The 13215-nt window shown below is 45.1% G+C and overlaps 1 protein-coding gene across 1 annotated transcript in view; it reads right to left on the bottom strand.

The window, feature by feature from the left end:
* Positions 1-13215, bottom strand: part of LOC138528213 (extracellular calcium-sensing receptor-like) — a 110375-nt gene that overhangs the window by 65598 nt on the left and 31562 nt on the right. The window contains exons 2-3 of the mRNA XM_069639668.1: positions 12525-12579; positions 445-736 (exon numbers count right to left, since the gene is read on the bottom strand). Of these exons, the coding sequence (XP_069495769.1) occupies positions 445-736; positions 12525-12579 (347 nt within the window). The remainder of the gene's footprint in view (positions 1-444; positions 737-12524; positions 12580-13215) is intronic.

The following is a 13215-nucleotide window of genomic DNA, read 5'->3' on the forward strand; positions in this document are numbered from 1 at the left end:
GACACTATTGAAGAGACATACACCATTTCCTGTCACCCGCATGACTTCAAAAGTGAGTGCCTCTATTGTCAGCTAGAACGCTGATTGTGTGGAACGTTTGGAACAATGAACTGCTGACGTTATCATGAACTTCTGAACTTAAGGAACAATCAACTTAGAACTATGGCACGGAGAGCCACATGACACGGGTAAGCATGCCAAACCCCAGGTGTGCAGCTTATTGGGAAATATGATGAACATTTCGTACAAACAAACACACACATATCCACAAATGTCCCTTTTATATATAGAGAGATAATATAAACAGATATTAATAATCACAATGATGACAACAATAAACAATATTTTGCATATTAATCTATTCCTGCTGGAAACTGAGGTGTCATTCATTGCACATATCTGTAATATTCAGTCCTCAAGCTCTTCGATACAAAATGGGTTTACCTGCGGGTAGTGAAGGGCCCCCATAATCCTGGCCATCGGAATAGTCAACGATGACATTGTTTCGCCAATGATTCCTGCCATTGGTGGATGCTTTAGACAGCGATATCCAGGAACTGGGCCATTTGTTCCTGAGAGGAGAGCCAACATTCCTTCTACGGCCCGGCTCTCAGACATGCAGGAGTCAAAGACACGAAATCCCAATGTGATATTTGGCAATAATTCTGGAGTGTTGTTCACTTCATCTATGGCAAAAACCATGGCCAGCACATCACGGTAATATCGGGGGTAAAACCTACAGGAAAGCCAACATTATTTCATCCATAAACTTTAGACATGGTGAATACCATCAGGGTAAACAGCAACAGAGTATTCGTTTCAGTAATTCAAGATTTTCAAAACATATATTGTATCAAAGGCATTTCCCTGTTGCTATTCCTAAATAATAACAATTCCAAGTGTCCCTGCCTGTCTGATAGTACATATATTAGGAAACCATTGCATTCCCTTCTATAGGTTACAAATCTTGGACCACTGTAACACTCAAGCAAAGCCTTTGTTCATGGTCTGTTTTTGGGGGGAAATGTTACTTGTAAGGAGAGAAGACTCAGCAGGGTAATTTGTGACAAGCAAACTGGCATCTTTTTTTCCCTTTTTTTTTTAGGGATTACACAGTTTATTACAAACTTTTTATCAAAGCCGCATAAGCTTTACAAAATAGAACCCACATAGTTTCATCCAAACTACCCCCGTCCCTGCATGAGGAAAAGAAAGGCAATTAGAAAGAGGCACACGTTCAGCGATCTTAATCCACACCTGTTTTACGTACGAAACACTACCTTCAGAAACTGTATCGCTGCAAAGATCATGGGAAAATCTTTGCCACCCATAAGGCGCGACCAAAAGCTTTCCGCCTCCTCGCAGTGCCTTTTTTCATACACTCTCCCAAATACTTAGTTCTAGTTTCAATCAGCCCCCTACAACCTATCAAAACATGCCATAGTGTTTCTACTTGGTGTTTCCGATCTACAAAATCTACAATTCGTGACCTTCAATTTGCCATAAATCTTCAGGATTTCATTGGTGGGTAACAGGTAAATGTTAGTCTCATGAACAGGGTCCTGTACCATATGCCGTGGACGCTTTGCCTAGAGCTGATTGCAGTTGATGACATTTTCTGTCCTCTACGGTTTTAATACAATCTTGCTCCCAGATGTTCTTCTTTATTTTATTGGGATAAGTCTTCAAAACCTTGATGTTAGAGTCTAGCGATTCTACCAAGGCTCTGCAGCAGCACTCCCATTGTCCCAGAATACCAGGCTCCATTCTACCCATCTCTTTGCTAAGAATTTCAATTGGGGAAGCAGGAGGCACCAGTAAACATTTACAAAATCGAGATAGCGACTTCCATATTGTTTTCGCATACAGTGCAATAAGGCCTAGCTCGTAACTAATAATTGAAGTTGCTTTGTCCAAAAGGTTCCTTCTAGCGATGCCCATACCTTATAGGATGTGAAGAGAAACCACTCTGCTCCAAAGATCAAGACTGGAGTCACCTTAGCCTAAAAAAAAGAATTGCTGGTTCTAAAGAGAATTTTCCAAATCTCCTATGGGTCAATATTGCTTGTGATGTCAGCATGGAGACCTTCTTTTTTAGGGTCAAGATCCTAGAACCGTCATCCTTCCTATTGTTAATGACGGCCCCCAGATATGTCAGCGACTGGGTTTCTATTAGGGGAATCCCTTCCAAAATGATTTGTTCTGGACCAACCCTTCTTTTTTTACACCGAATGCCATGATTTTGGTTTTCTTAGGGTTGATTTCTAGGCCATTTGCCCTCATGTACACCAGCAAAGCCGAAAGTCCATCCTTTTGCTCGCTGTCACTTGCATTCACGAGCATCACCTCTTCCCTTTTGTTTTTTACTTTTGTAGAGGGATGATCCTCCGCTCTTCATTGAGGTGACTTTCAAATGTTATTTTGAGTGGACCTTCTCACTTGGGCACAGCGCTATTAGGATCTGTAGCTTCGCACTCATAAGCCCCTACTGGTAATTTATCATGGGAGCGGCGAGAGTCACTCTTAGCCCATTTGTTGAATGACCTTTTAGCTTTCACATGGATAGCCTTTGACTGATTTTGGAGAAGGTTCCGACGCTCAGACGATTTTTCTCGTGTCGAAAGCTCCTTCAGGTCAAAGTCTCATGGATGGAACAGGTGAGCTTGCCTTAAGAGAGAAGATTTAGCACCCCTCAAATTAAGGTGTAGAATCACTTTATCCATCTGTCTCTCGCAACCAAAATCAACAATTTTTATGTTCTCTGAACTAAGGAAGTGAAAGGTGTGGACATGGTGAACAACTTCATCACATTCGCTCGATTCAGAATCAGACGGTCCTTAAGATGGAGAAGACTTTCTAATCTCATTTTGAGAGGGAGCCTCTTGTCAACACGAATGCTTGGCACTCTTTTTCCACATTTTTCAAACTTTAAGAAGCTAATGGGCTCTTCTCCCCGCAATTTTTCGACCTCGGTGTGAGCCTGCTTCGTTGCCCCTTCCGTTCTATCCTCTAGAGGTGGGGTTGGATAATTTTTCTGCTTCGTTCTTCGAGAGTCTGGAACTGCGCTTCAGATCGGTCTCTGTATAAACCTATGCAGGAGAGCAAAGAACGCCCTTCATTGGGGGAGACTCCTCCTCATTCATGTCATCCTCGCGGACCATCAATAGTGACAGGTTAAAGTCCACCTTGTCTTGTCACAAGCTGAGGGCGGACCGGCCATTTTGTTGGGTGTATCCTCCTCCTTGGCATCGGGATGCTCACTCTGCTATTCATGGTATAATTCAAAAGGGGGGTTGCAAGGTTCCTTAGGAATGCCCGTGAGCCATTGAATCTCGTCTTGGACTTGGCTGCTAACGTCTTTTTCGATTTGCCGACAAATAGTTCAGTTTTGCAGTTTGCTTCCAGCTTTTTGCGTTTATTCCACTTCCGGAAGATCGGGAATGGAACATGGTCCCCATCACTTTTTATGTCAACATTTCCTTGACAACAAATTTGGCCAAAGCACCCTCCTTCGTGAAAGGGACAGTGAGCTAAAGACTTGGTAGAGTCTCTCCCAGGGGCCATCCACCCAACAACAGCTCAATGGGCTGTGTTTGTGCTGGTAGAGGGACTCCCAGAACCCCCCTTGTTTTACATTATTAAACACAGTCATAATACCTATAGAAAGACCAGAACGATTCATTCAGTGTGTTGCACTGGACATCTTGAGGCTCGTAAATGCCAGGGCTGAAGATAAAGATTAATTGTAGTGTGTTTCTTCAAATGGTAAGACGTGTTAGTGGTGTACCTGGAAACCATTGAAATGGAAGCTGTGCACGTACAAATTCTAAATTAATAACATAACATCCATAAATTCATGACAACGGTTTTTGGCAAATATAGTGTTGTTGGGATTATTTCCTGTTACAATAATGACACGCAACTAGTTTCAGAAGGGATGGAGACATGTTTAATAAGCATGACCAGAATGAACTCCATCGTGATAAGAGGTTCAAACGGGTTCAGCGTTGCATCTATATAAAGGCAGGTGTGTAGAAACTGGGAGCAGTCACTGGTTGTTCTTGAGGGGGAGCAGTAGCTCAGGCTGCATAGCTTTTGTAGTTTTGTTGCAAGGATAGTGCAGAATAATTAAATTGATAATAGGGATTAGGTATATTTTAGGATTTAGGTTGCAAATGTTTTGTGGCACATGGCCTATGTGAGGGTGACTTGTGGGTGGATGGGGAGTATCACCAAGTGCCTTGGGAGGTTGAATGCCATACAATGCCACAGAACTGAGAAGCACACATGCATTTAAAAGGCAGAGGAGAAGGCCTAACCACTGATAATCCTATGTAAATTCAGTAAGTGCAGGAAACCACCAAAGTACTGAGAAAACCAAATGCATTTACTCAGGGGAGGAGAAGGCCAGCTCACTGAGAACCCCAAGTGCATATTGTAGGAGGATGTCAAAGCACTGAGAACCTCACTAGCATTTAGTAGGAGTAGAAGAAGGCCAGGTCACTGAGAACCCCAAGTGCATGTTGTAGGAGGATGTCAAAGCACTGAGAACCTCACTAGCATTTAGTAGGAGTAGAAGAAGGCCAGGTCACTGAGAACCCCAAGTGCATGTTGTAGGAGGATGTCAAAGCACTAAGAACCTCACTAGCATTTAGTAGGAGTAGAAGAAGGCCAGCTCACTGAGAAACCCAAGTGCATGTTGTAGGAGGATGTCAAAGCACTGAGAACCTCACTAGAATTTAGTAGGAGTATAAGAAGGCCAGCTCACTGAGAACCCCAAGTGCATGTTGTACAAGGATGTCAACGCACTGAGAACCTCACTAGCATTTAGTAGGAGTAGATGAAGGACAAATCACTGAGAACCGCAAGTGCATGTTGTAGGAGGATGTCAAAGCACTGAGAACTTCACTAGCATTTAGTAGGAGTAGACGAAGGCCAGCTCACTGGGAACCCCAAGTGCATGTTGTAGGAGGATGTCAAAAAGCACTGAGAACCACACTAGCATTTAGTAGGAGTAGAAGAAGGCCAGGTCACTGAGAACCCCAAGTGCATGTTGTAGGAGGATGTCAAAGCACTGAGAACCTCACTAGCATTTAGTAGGAGTAGAAGAAGGCCAGCTCACTGAGAACCCCAAGTGCATGTTGTAGGAGGATGTCAAAGCACTGAGAACCTCACTAGCATTTAGTCGGAGTAGACGAAGGCTAGCTCACTGAGAACCCCAAGTGCATGTTGTAGGAGGATGTCAAAGCACTGAGAACCTCACTAGCATTAAGTAGGAGTAGACGAAGGCCAGCTCACTGAGAACCCCAAGTGCATGTTGTAGGAGGATGTCAAAGCACTGAGAACCTCACTAGCATTTAGTAGGAGTAGACGAAGGCCAGCTCACTGAGAACCCCAAGTGCATGTTGTAGGAGGATGTCAAAGCACTGAAAACCTCACTAGCATTTAGTAGGAGTAGAAGAAGGCCAGCTCACTGAGAACCCCAAGTGCATGTTGTAGGAGGATGTCAAAGCACTGAGAACCTCACTAGTATTTAGTAGGAGTAGACGAAGGACAAATCACTGAGAACCCCAAGTGCATGTTGTAGGAGGATGTCAAAGCACTGAGAACCTCACTAGCATTTAGTAGGAGTAGACGAAGGACAAATCACTGAGAACCCCAAGTGCATGTTGTAGCAGGATGTCAAAGCACTGAGAACCTCACTAACATTTAGTAGGAGTAGAAGAAGTCCAGCTCACTGAGAACCCCAAGTGCATGTTGTAGGAGGATGTCAAAGCACTGAGAACCTCACTAGCATTTAGTAGGAGTAGAAGAAGGCCAGCTCACTGAGAACCCCAAGTGCATGTTGTAGGAGGATGTCAAAGCACTGAGAACCTCACTAGCATTTAGTAGGAGTAGACGAAGGCCAGCTCACTGAGAACCCCAAGTGCATGTTGTCGGAGGATGTCAAAGCACTGAGAACCTCACTAGCATTTAGTAGGCGTAGAGGAAGGCCAGCTCACTGAGAACCCCAAGTGCATGTTGTAGGAGGATGTCAAAGCACTGAGAACCTCACTAGCATTTAGTAGGAGTAGACGAAGGCCAGCTCACTGAGAACCCCAAGTGCACGTTGTAGGAGGATGTCAAAGCACTGAGAACCTCACTAGCATTTAGTAGGAGCAGAAGAAGGCCAGCTCACTGAGAACCCCAAGTGCACGTTGTAGGAGGATGTCAAAGCACTGAGAACCTCATTAGCATTTAGTAGGAGTAGACGAAGGCCAGCTCACTGAGAACCCCAAGTGCACGTTGTAGGAGGATGTCAAAGCACTGAGAACCTCACTAGCATTTAGTAGGAGTAGAAGAAGGCCAGCTCACTGAGAACACCAAGTGCACGTTGTAGGAGGATGTCAAAGCACTGAGAACCTCACTAGCATTTAGTAGGAGTAGAAGAAGGCCAGCTCACTGAGAACCCCAAGTGCATGTTGTAGGAGGATGTCAAAGCACTGAGAACCTCACTAGCATTTAGTAGGAGTAGAAGAAGGCCAGCTCACTGAGAACCCCAAGTGCATGTTGTAGGAGGATGTCAAAGCACTGTGAACCTCACTAGCATTTAGTAGGAGTAGAAAAAAGGCCAGCTCACTGAGAACCCCAAGTGCATGTTGTGGGAGGATGTCAAAGCACTGAGAACCTCACTAGCATTTAGTAGGAGTAGAAGAAGGCCAGCTCACTGAGAACGCCAAGTGCATGTTGTAGGAGGATGTCAAAGCACTGAGAACCTCACTTGCATTTATTAGGAGTAGACGAAGGCCAGCTCACTGAGAACCCCAAGTGCATGTTGTAGGAGGATGTCAAAGCACTGAGAACCTCACTAGCATTTAGTAGGAGTAGAAGAAGGCCAGCTCACTGAGAACCCCAAGTGCATGTTGTAGGAGGATGTCAAAGCCCTGAGAACCTCACTAGCATTTAGTAGGAGTAGAAGAAGGCCAGCTCACTGAGAACCCCAAGTGCATTCTGTAGGAGGATGTCAAAGCACTGAGAACCTCACTAGCATTTAGTAGGAGTAGACGAAGGCCAGCTCACTGAGAACCCCAAGTGCATGTTGTAGGAGGATGTCAAAGCACTGAGAACCTCACTAGCATTTAGTAGGAGTAGACGAAGGCCAGCTCACTGAGAACCCCAAGTGCATGTTGTAGGAGGATGTCAAAGCACTGAGAACCTCACTAGCATTTAGTAGGAGTAGACGAAGGCCAGCTCACTGAGAACCCCAAGTGCATGTTGTAGGAGGATGTCAAAGCACTGAGAACCTCGCTAGCATTGAGTAGGAGTAGAAAAAGGCCAGCTCACTGAGAACCCCAAGTGCATGTTGTGGGAGGATGTCAAAGCACTGAGAACCTCACTAGCATTTAGTAGGAGTAGAAAAAAGGCCAGCTCACTGAGAACCCCAAGTGCATGTTGTGGGAGGATGTGAAAGCACTGAGAACGTCACTAGCATTTAGTAGGAGTAGACGAAGGACAAATCACTGAGAACCCCAAGTGCATGTTGTAGGTGGATGTCAAAGCACTGAGAACCTCACTAGCATTTAGTAGGAGTAGAAGAAGGCCAGCTCACTGAGAACCCCAAGTGCATGTTGTAGGAGGATGTGAAAGCACTGAGAACCTCACTAGCATTTAGTAGGAGTAGACGAAGGACAAATCACTGAGAACCCCAAGTGCATGTTGTAGGAGGATGTCAAAGCACTGAGAACTTCACTAACATTTAGTAGGAGTAGAAGAAGTCCAGCTCACTGAGAACCCCAAGTGCATGTTGTAGGAGGATGTCAAAGCACTGAGAACCTCACTAGCATTTAGTAGGAGTAGAAGAAGGCCAGCTCACTGAGAAGCCCAAGTGCATGTTGTAGGAGGATGTCAAAGCACTGAGAACCTCACTAGCATTTAGTAGGAGTAGAGGAAGGCCAGCTCACTGAGAACCCCAAGTGCATGTTGTAGGAGGATGTCAAAGCACTGGAACCTCACTAGCATTTAGTAGGAGTAGACGAAGGCCAGCTCACTGAGAACCCCAAGTGCATGTTGTAGGAGGATGTCAAATCACTGAGAACCTCACTAGCATTTTGTAGGAGTAGACGAAGGCCAGGTCACTGAGAACCCCAAGTGCATGTTGTAGGAGGATGTCAAAGCACTGAGAACCTCACTAGCATTTAGTAGGAGTAGACGAAGGCCAGCTCACTGAGAACCCCCAAGTGCATGTTGTAGGAGGATGTCAAAGCACTGAGAACCTCACTAGCATTTAGTAGGAGTAGAAGAAGGCCAGCTCACTGAGAACCCCAAGTGCATGTTGTAGGAGGATGTCAAAGCACTGAGAACCTCACTAGCATTTAGTAGGAGTAGAAGAAGGACAAATCACTGAGCACCCCAAGCGCATGTTGTAGGAGGATGTCAAAACACTGAGAACCTCACTAGCATTTAGTAGGAGTACACGAAGGCCAGCTCACTGAGAACCCCAAATGCATGTTGTAGGAGGATGTCAAAGCACTGAGAACCTCTCTAGCATTTAGTAGGAGTAGACGAAGGCCAGCTCACTGAGAACCCCAAGTGCATGTTGTAGGAGGATGTCAAAGCACTGAGAACCTCACTAGCATTTAGTAGGAGTAGAAGAAGGCCAGCTCACTGAGAACCCCAAGTGCATGTTGTAGGAGGATGTCAAAGCCCTGAGAACCTCACTAGCATTTAGTAGGAGTAGAAGAAGGCCAGCTCACTGAGAACCCCAAGTGCATGCTGTAGGAGGATGTCAAAGCACTGAGAACCTCACTAGCATTGAGTAGGAGTAGAAAAAGGCCGGTCCACTGAGAACCTCAAGTGCATGTTGTGGGAGGATGACAAAGCACTGAGAACCTCAAGTGCATGTTGTGGGAGGATGTCAAAGCACTGAGAACCTCACTAGCATTGAGTAGGAGTAGAAGAAGGCCGGCTCACTGAGAACCTCAAGTGCATGTTGTGGGAGGATGTCAAAGCACTGAGAACCTCACTAGCATTGAGTAGGAGTAGAAGAAGGCCAGCTCACTGAGAACCCCAAGTGCATGTTGTAGGAGGATGTAAAAGCACTGAGAACCTCACTAACATTTAGTAGGAGTAGACGAAGGCCAGCTCACTGAGAACCCCAAGTGCATGTTGTAGGAGGATGTCAAAGTACTGAGAACCTCACTAGCATTTAGTAGGAGTAGAAGAAGGCCAGCTCACTGAGAACCCCAAGTGCATGTTGTAGGAGGATGTCAAAGCACTGAGAACCTCACTAGCATTTATTAGGAGTAGACGAAGGCCAGCTCACTGAGAACCCCAAGTGCATGTTGCAGGAGTATGTCAAAGCACTGAGAACCTCACTAGCATTTAGTAGAAGAAGAAGAAGGCCAGCTCACTGAGAACCCCAAGTGCATGTTGCAGGAGTACGTCAAAGCACTGAGAACCTCACTAGCATTTAGTAGAAGAAGAAGAAGGCCAGCTCACTGAGAACCCCAAGTGCATGTTGTAGGAGGATGTCAAAGCCCTGAGAACCTCACTAGCATTGAGTAGGAGTAGAAAAAGGCCGGTCCACTGAGAACCTCAAGTGCATGTTGTGGGAGGATGACAAAGCACTGAGAACCTCAAGTGCATGTTGTGGGAGGATGTCAAAGCACTGAGAACCTCACTAGCATTGAGTAGGAGTAGAAAAAGGCCGGTCCACTGAGAACCTCAAGTGCATGTTGTGGGAGGATGACAAAGCACTGAGAACCTCAAGTGCATGTTGTGGGAGGATGTCAAAGCACTGAGAACCTCACTAGCATTGAGTAGGAGTAGAAGAAGGCCGGCTCACTGAGAACCTCAAGTGCATGTTGTGGGAGGATGTCAAAGCACTGAGAACCTCACTAGCATTGAGTAGGAGTAGAAGAAGGCCAGCTCACTGAGATCCCCAAGTGCATGTTGTAGGAGGATGTAAAAGCACTGAGAACCTCACTAACATTTAGTAGGAGTAGACGAAGGCCAGCTCACTGAGAACCCCAAGTGCATGTTGTAGGAGGATGTCAAAGTACTGAGAACCTCACTAGCATTTAGTAGGAGTAGAAGAAGGCCAGCTCACTGAGAACCCCAAGTGCATGTTGTAGGAGGATGGCAAAGCACTGAGAACCTCACTAGCATTTATTAGGAGTAGACGAAGGCCAGCTCACTGAGAACCCCAAGTGCATGTTGCAGGAGTATGTCAAAGCACTGAGAACCTCACTAGCATTTAGTAGAAGAAGAAGAAGGCCAGCTCACTGAGAACCCCAAGTGCATGTTGTAGGAGGATGTTAAAGCACTGAGAACCTCACTAGCATTTAGTAGGAGTAGAAGAAGGCCAGCTCACTGAGAACCCCAAGTGCCTGTTGTAGGAGGATGTCAAAGCACTGAGAACCTCACTAGCATTTAGTAGGAGTAGATGAAGGACAAATCACTGAGAACCCCAAGTGCATGTTGTAGGAGGATGTCCAAGCACTGAGAACCTCACTAGCATTTATTAGGAGTAGAAGAAGGCCAGCTCACTGAGAACCCCAAGTGCGTGTTGTAGGAGGATATCAAAGCATTGAGAACCTCACTAGCATTTAGTAGGAGTAGACGAAGGACAAATCACTGAGAACACCACGTGCATATAGAAGTCATAGGGGAGTGCCAAAACACTGCACATTCAACAAACAATTTGTAGAAGATGTGGTTCATGCACTGGGAACTCTCTGTGCATTTTGTAGGAGGCAGTGGTGGCAAACTATTGGAAACCACACGTGCATACAGTAGGCAGAGGACAGGGACAAAGCGTTGAGGACTCCATGTGCATTTAGTAGGCAGACGGGAGTACAGACACACTGGGATCACCACATGCATTTGTAAGGCATAGAAGAGGGTCAATGTACTGAGCATACATTGCACATTTCGTAAGGTAGAGTTGAGGACAAGTACTGAACCCCCATATACATGTTATAGGAAAAGGAAAGCACTGAGAAGCCCACGTGCACTGTGAATGCAAAGGAGGAGAAAGCAATCCAGTGTTAGGCACTTTGCTAATTGAAGAGCAAAGGTGAATTAAATTGACCTTTCCTAATCTACTCCAGTACCCACATGTTGTAGGGGACATGATTGAGGTCAGGGGAGAAAAAATAGCTGTTTGTCATTTTCCGCATGCTACAGCAGCAGCTGTTTACATTGGAGCAGCCCACATAGCCCATGGGTTTCTGGGTTGGTAACACCAGTCAAACAGAATACACATATCTGTTACTCTGCAAAGAACAGGGGTGTCTGTCCCAAATGAATCGTATGCATCGGGATGAACGGTGGGGAGGACATAGTTGACCCCACACCATTAGAGGGAGAATAGATTGCATCATTTTAGCAAAAGAGAGAGCAATCCACAGATAAGGAACAAGGGGTGATTCTTGAAAAGTTCCCATCTCTTAGTTTCCTGAAAGCAGTTAACAATAACAACATATCAAAGGTTCTGCTCCACCTTCTGATTCAATTGAGATTCTGCCACCTTTACTTTGATGATACCACAGCTAGTGAGACAGACTAAGCGAAGGCACAAGAGGGTGCAGGCATTGACAGACACATGACATTGTCAAGTGCAAGCACTTTTCACAGGATGTAAGTTTAAGACCCTCTGCGTGTGCCAGTGTACAGTCTTTTCCAAATCTGTCCAGAAACACATAGGGCCGCATTCCGAGGTGGGTGGTGCCGTTAATCCCTTACCGCCACATTATGAGGTTCTTTAGCGGGTCCCGCTAATGGCGGCTGGCTTTACCAGGTGCCCTTAGTGGGAGCCGCTAAAGGACCAGCATGCTAACAACGAACGGGCCCTATGGGGGCTCAAATGGGAATGGGGATGGGTTCCCTGAATGCGGAAATACCGGATCCGGCAAGGTTGGAATGGCCTGGTAATTCCCCATTCAGGGAACCTGGACCCGGTATACGGTCCCATACAGACAGTAGCAACATTTTGCAGTCATTCACAATAAGCCCATTGACTCCTCAGCCAACAGCATCCACACTGTATCCGCAGCAAAGTCAAATTGCTTGTAGTAGATCATTGCCTAGTTAACACTATCAAAAGTTGTTAGATTAAACAGTGTTTTCAGGTAGCTAGTTCTCAAAACTTTATAGCCATTGCTAAATAGCATTAAATGAACCACTATTTCGATACCAGACCCACAAACCAGGCAATTTCTTGCCAGTCAGTAAATAACGTTATTTCAACATTAGCCATAAAAGTCGACAGAGACAAGAAATCACAAAACCCATAAACTGGCAGGAAAAGATTGAAACCTACATAAAATTGTAAAATCAATAATCCACCAATCCAACAATATGATAGCAAAATACAGATCTAAAATGGATAAAACCATCAATTGTATCCAAACAAAACATAAGTTATGCTAAAAAAAATGTAAAAATTGGTTCTGTTCTAAACAAGCTCTAAAAATGTATTTAGATCCAGCAATGACATTTAAATCATGTTCAGAGTTTCTGCATAATTTCATTCCATCACTTACCCTTCTAATACCACATTCTTGGAACCTCTGTTTGAGATAGGCTCTTCCTTTAGACCTGAAAAGTGGACAGTCTAGCAGAAAATGTTTGATTGATTCAGTCCTTTCTGAACAAAATGGACACTTGTCGGAGGCATTCGAGTTCTGGATTTTGTATACCGTGGCCTCTGGAAGAATACTGAATCTGAACTTTAAGTATAGCGATATTCGCAATCGTGCTTTCATCACATCCTAGAATGGTTGATACCCCATGTGCCTCTTATTTTCCTGATAGATTCTCAGAGACAGGGATACATGAACCCTACTCCTTATCACTGTATCTCTAAATTGCCTTTACTCTTTGCTTGTCATTATGCACAATATCGGTTGGATTACTCCATAGTTCAGAAAATCCAAGTGTTTGGAGTCAGGATTTGATGAACTGGAACCATTTCAAAGTTGATCCCCCAGGTTGGCACAGGAGGTCCCTAGTGACATCTCTGAACTTGAGAAGCCCCTCACATCCTCATAATCTAATCCAGTATAAAACAGGCCTAATGGCCACCATATCCTCAGTAGCCCAAGCTCCTTGTGCTCAAGGATTGAGAAGATCACTGCCAGAAGGCCCACATTTGCCTTGAGGAACCCATTCTACTCGTTACAGAGGCTCTTGCAATTGGAAATTCCCCATAGGTCTGCACCATATGAGGCGGTT

The sequence above is a fragment of the Ambystoma mexicanum genome, chromosome 7q, assembly GCF_040938575.1.
Source record: "Ambystoma mexicanum isolate Mex_15411 chromosome 7q, UKY_AmexF1_1, whole genome shotgun sequence".
In the NCBI taxonomy this organism is placed as follows: domain Eukaryota; kingdom Metazoa; phylum Chordata; class Amphibia; order Caudata; family Ambystomatidae; genus Ambystoma; species Ambystoma mexicanum.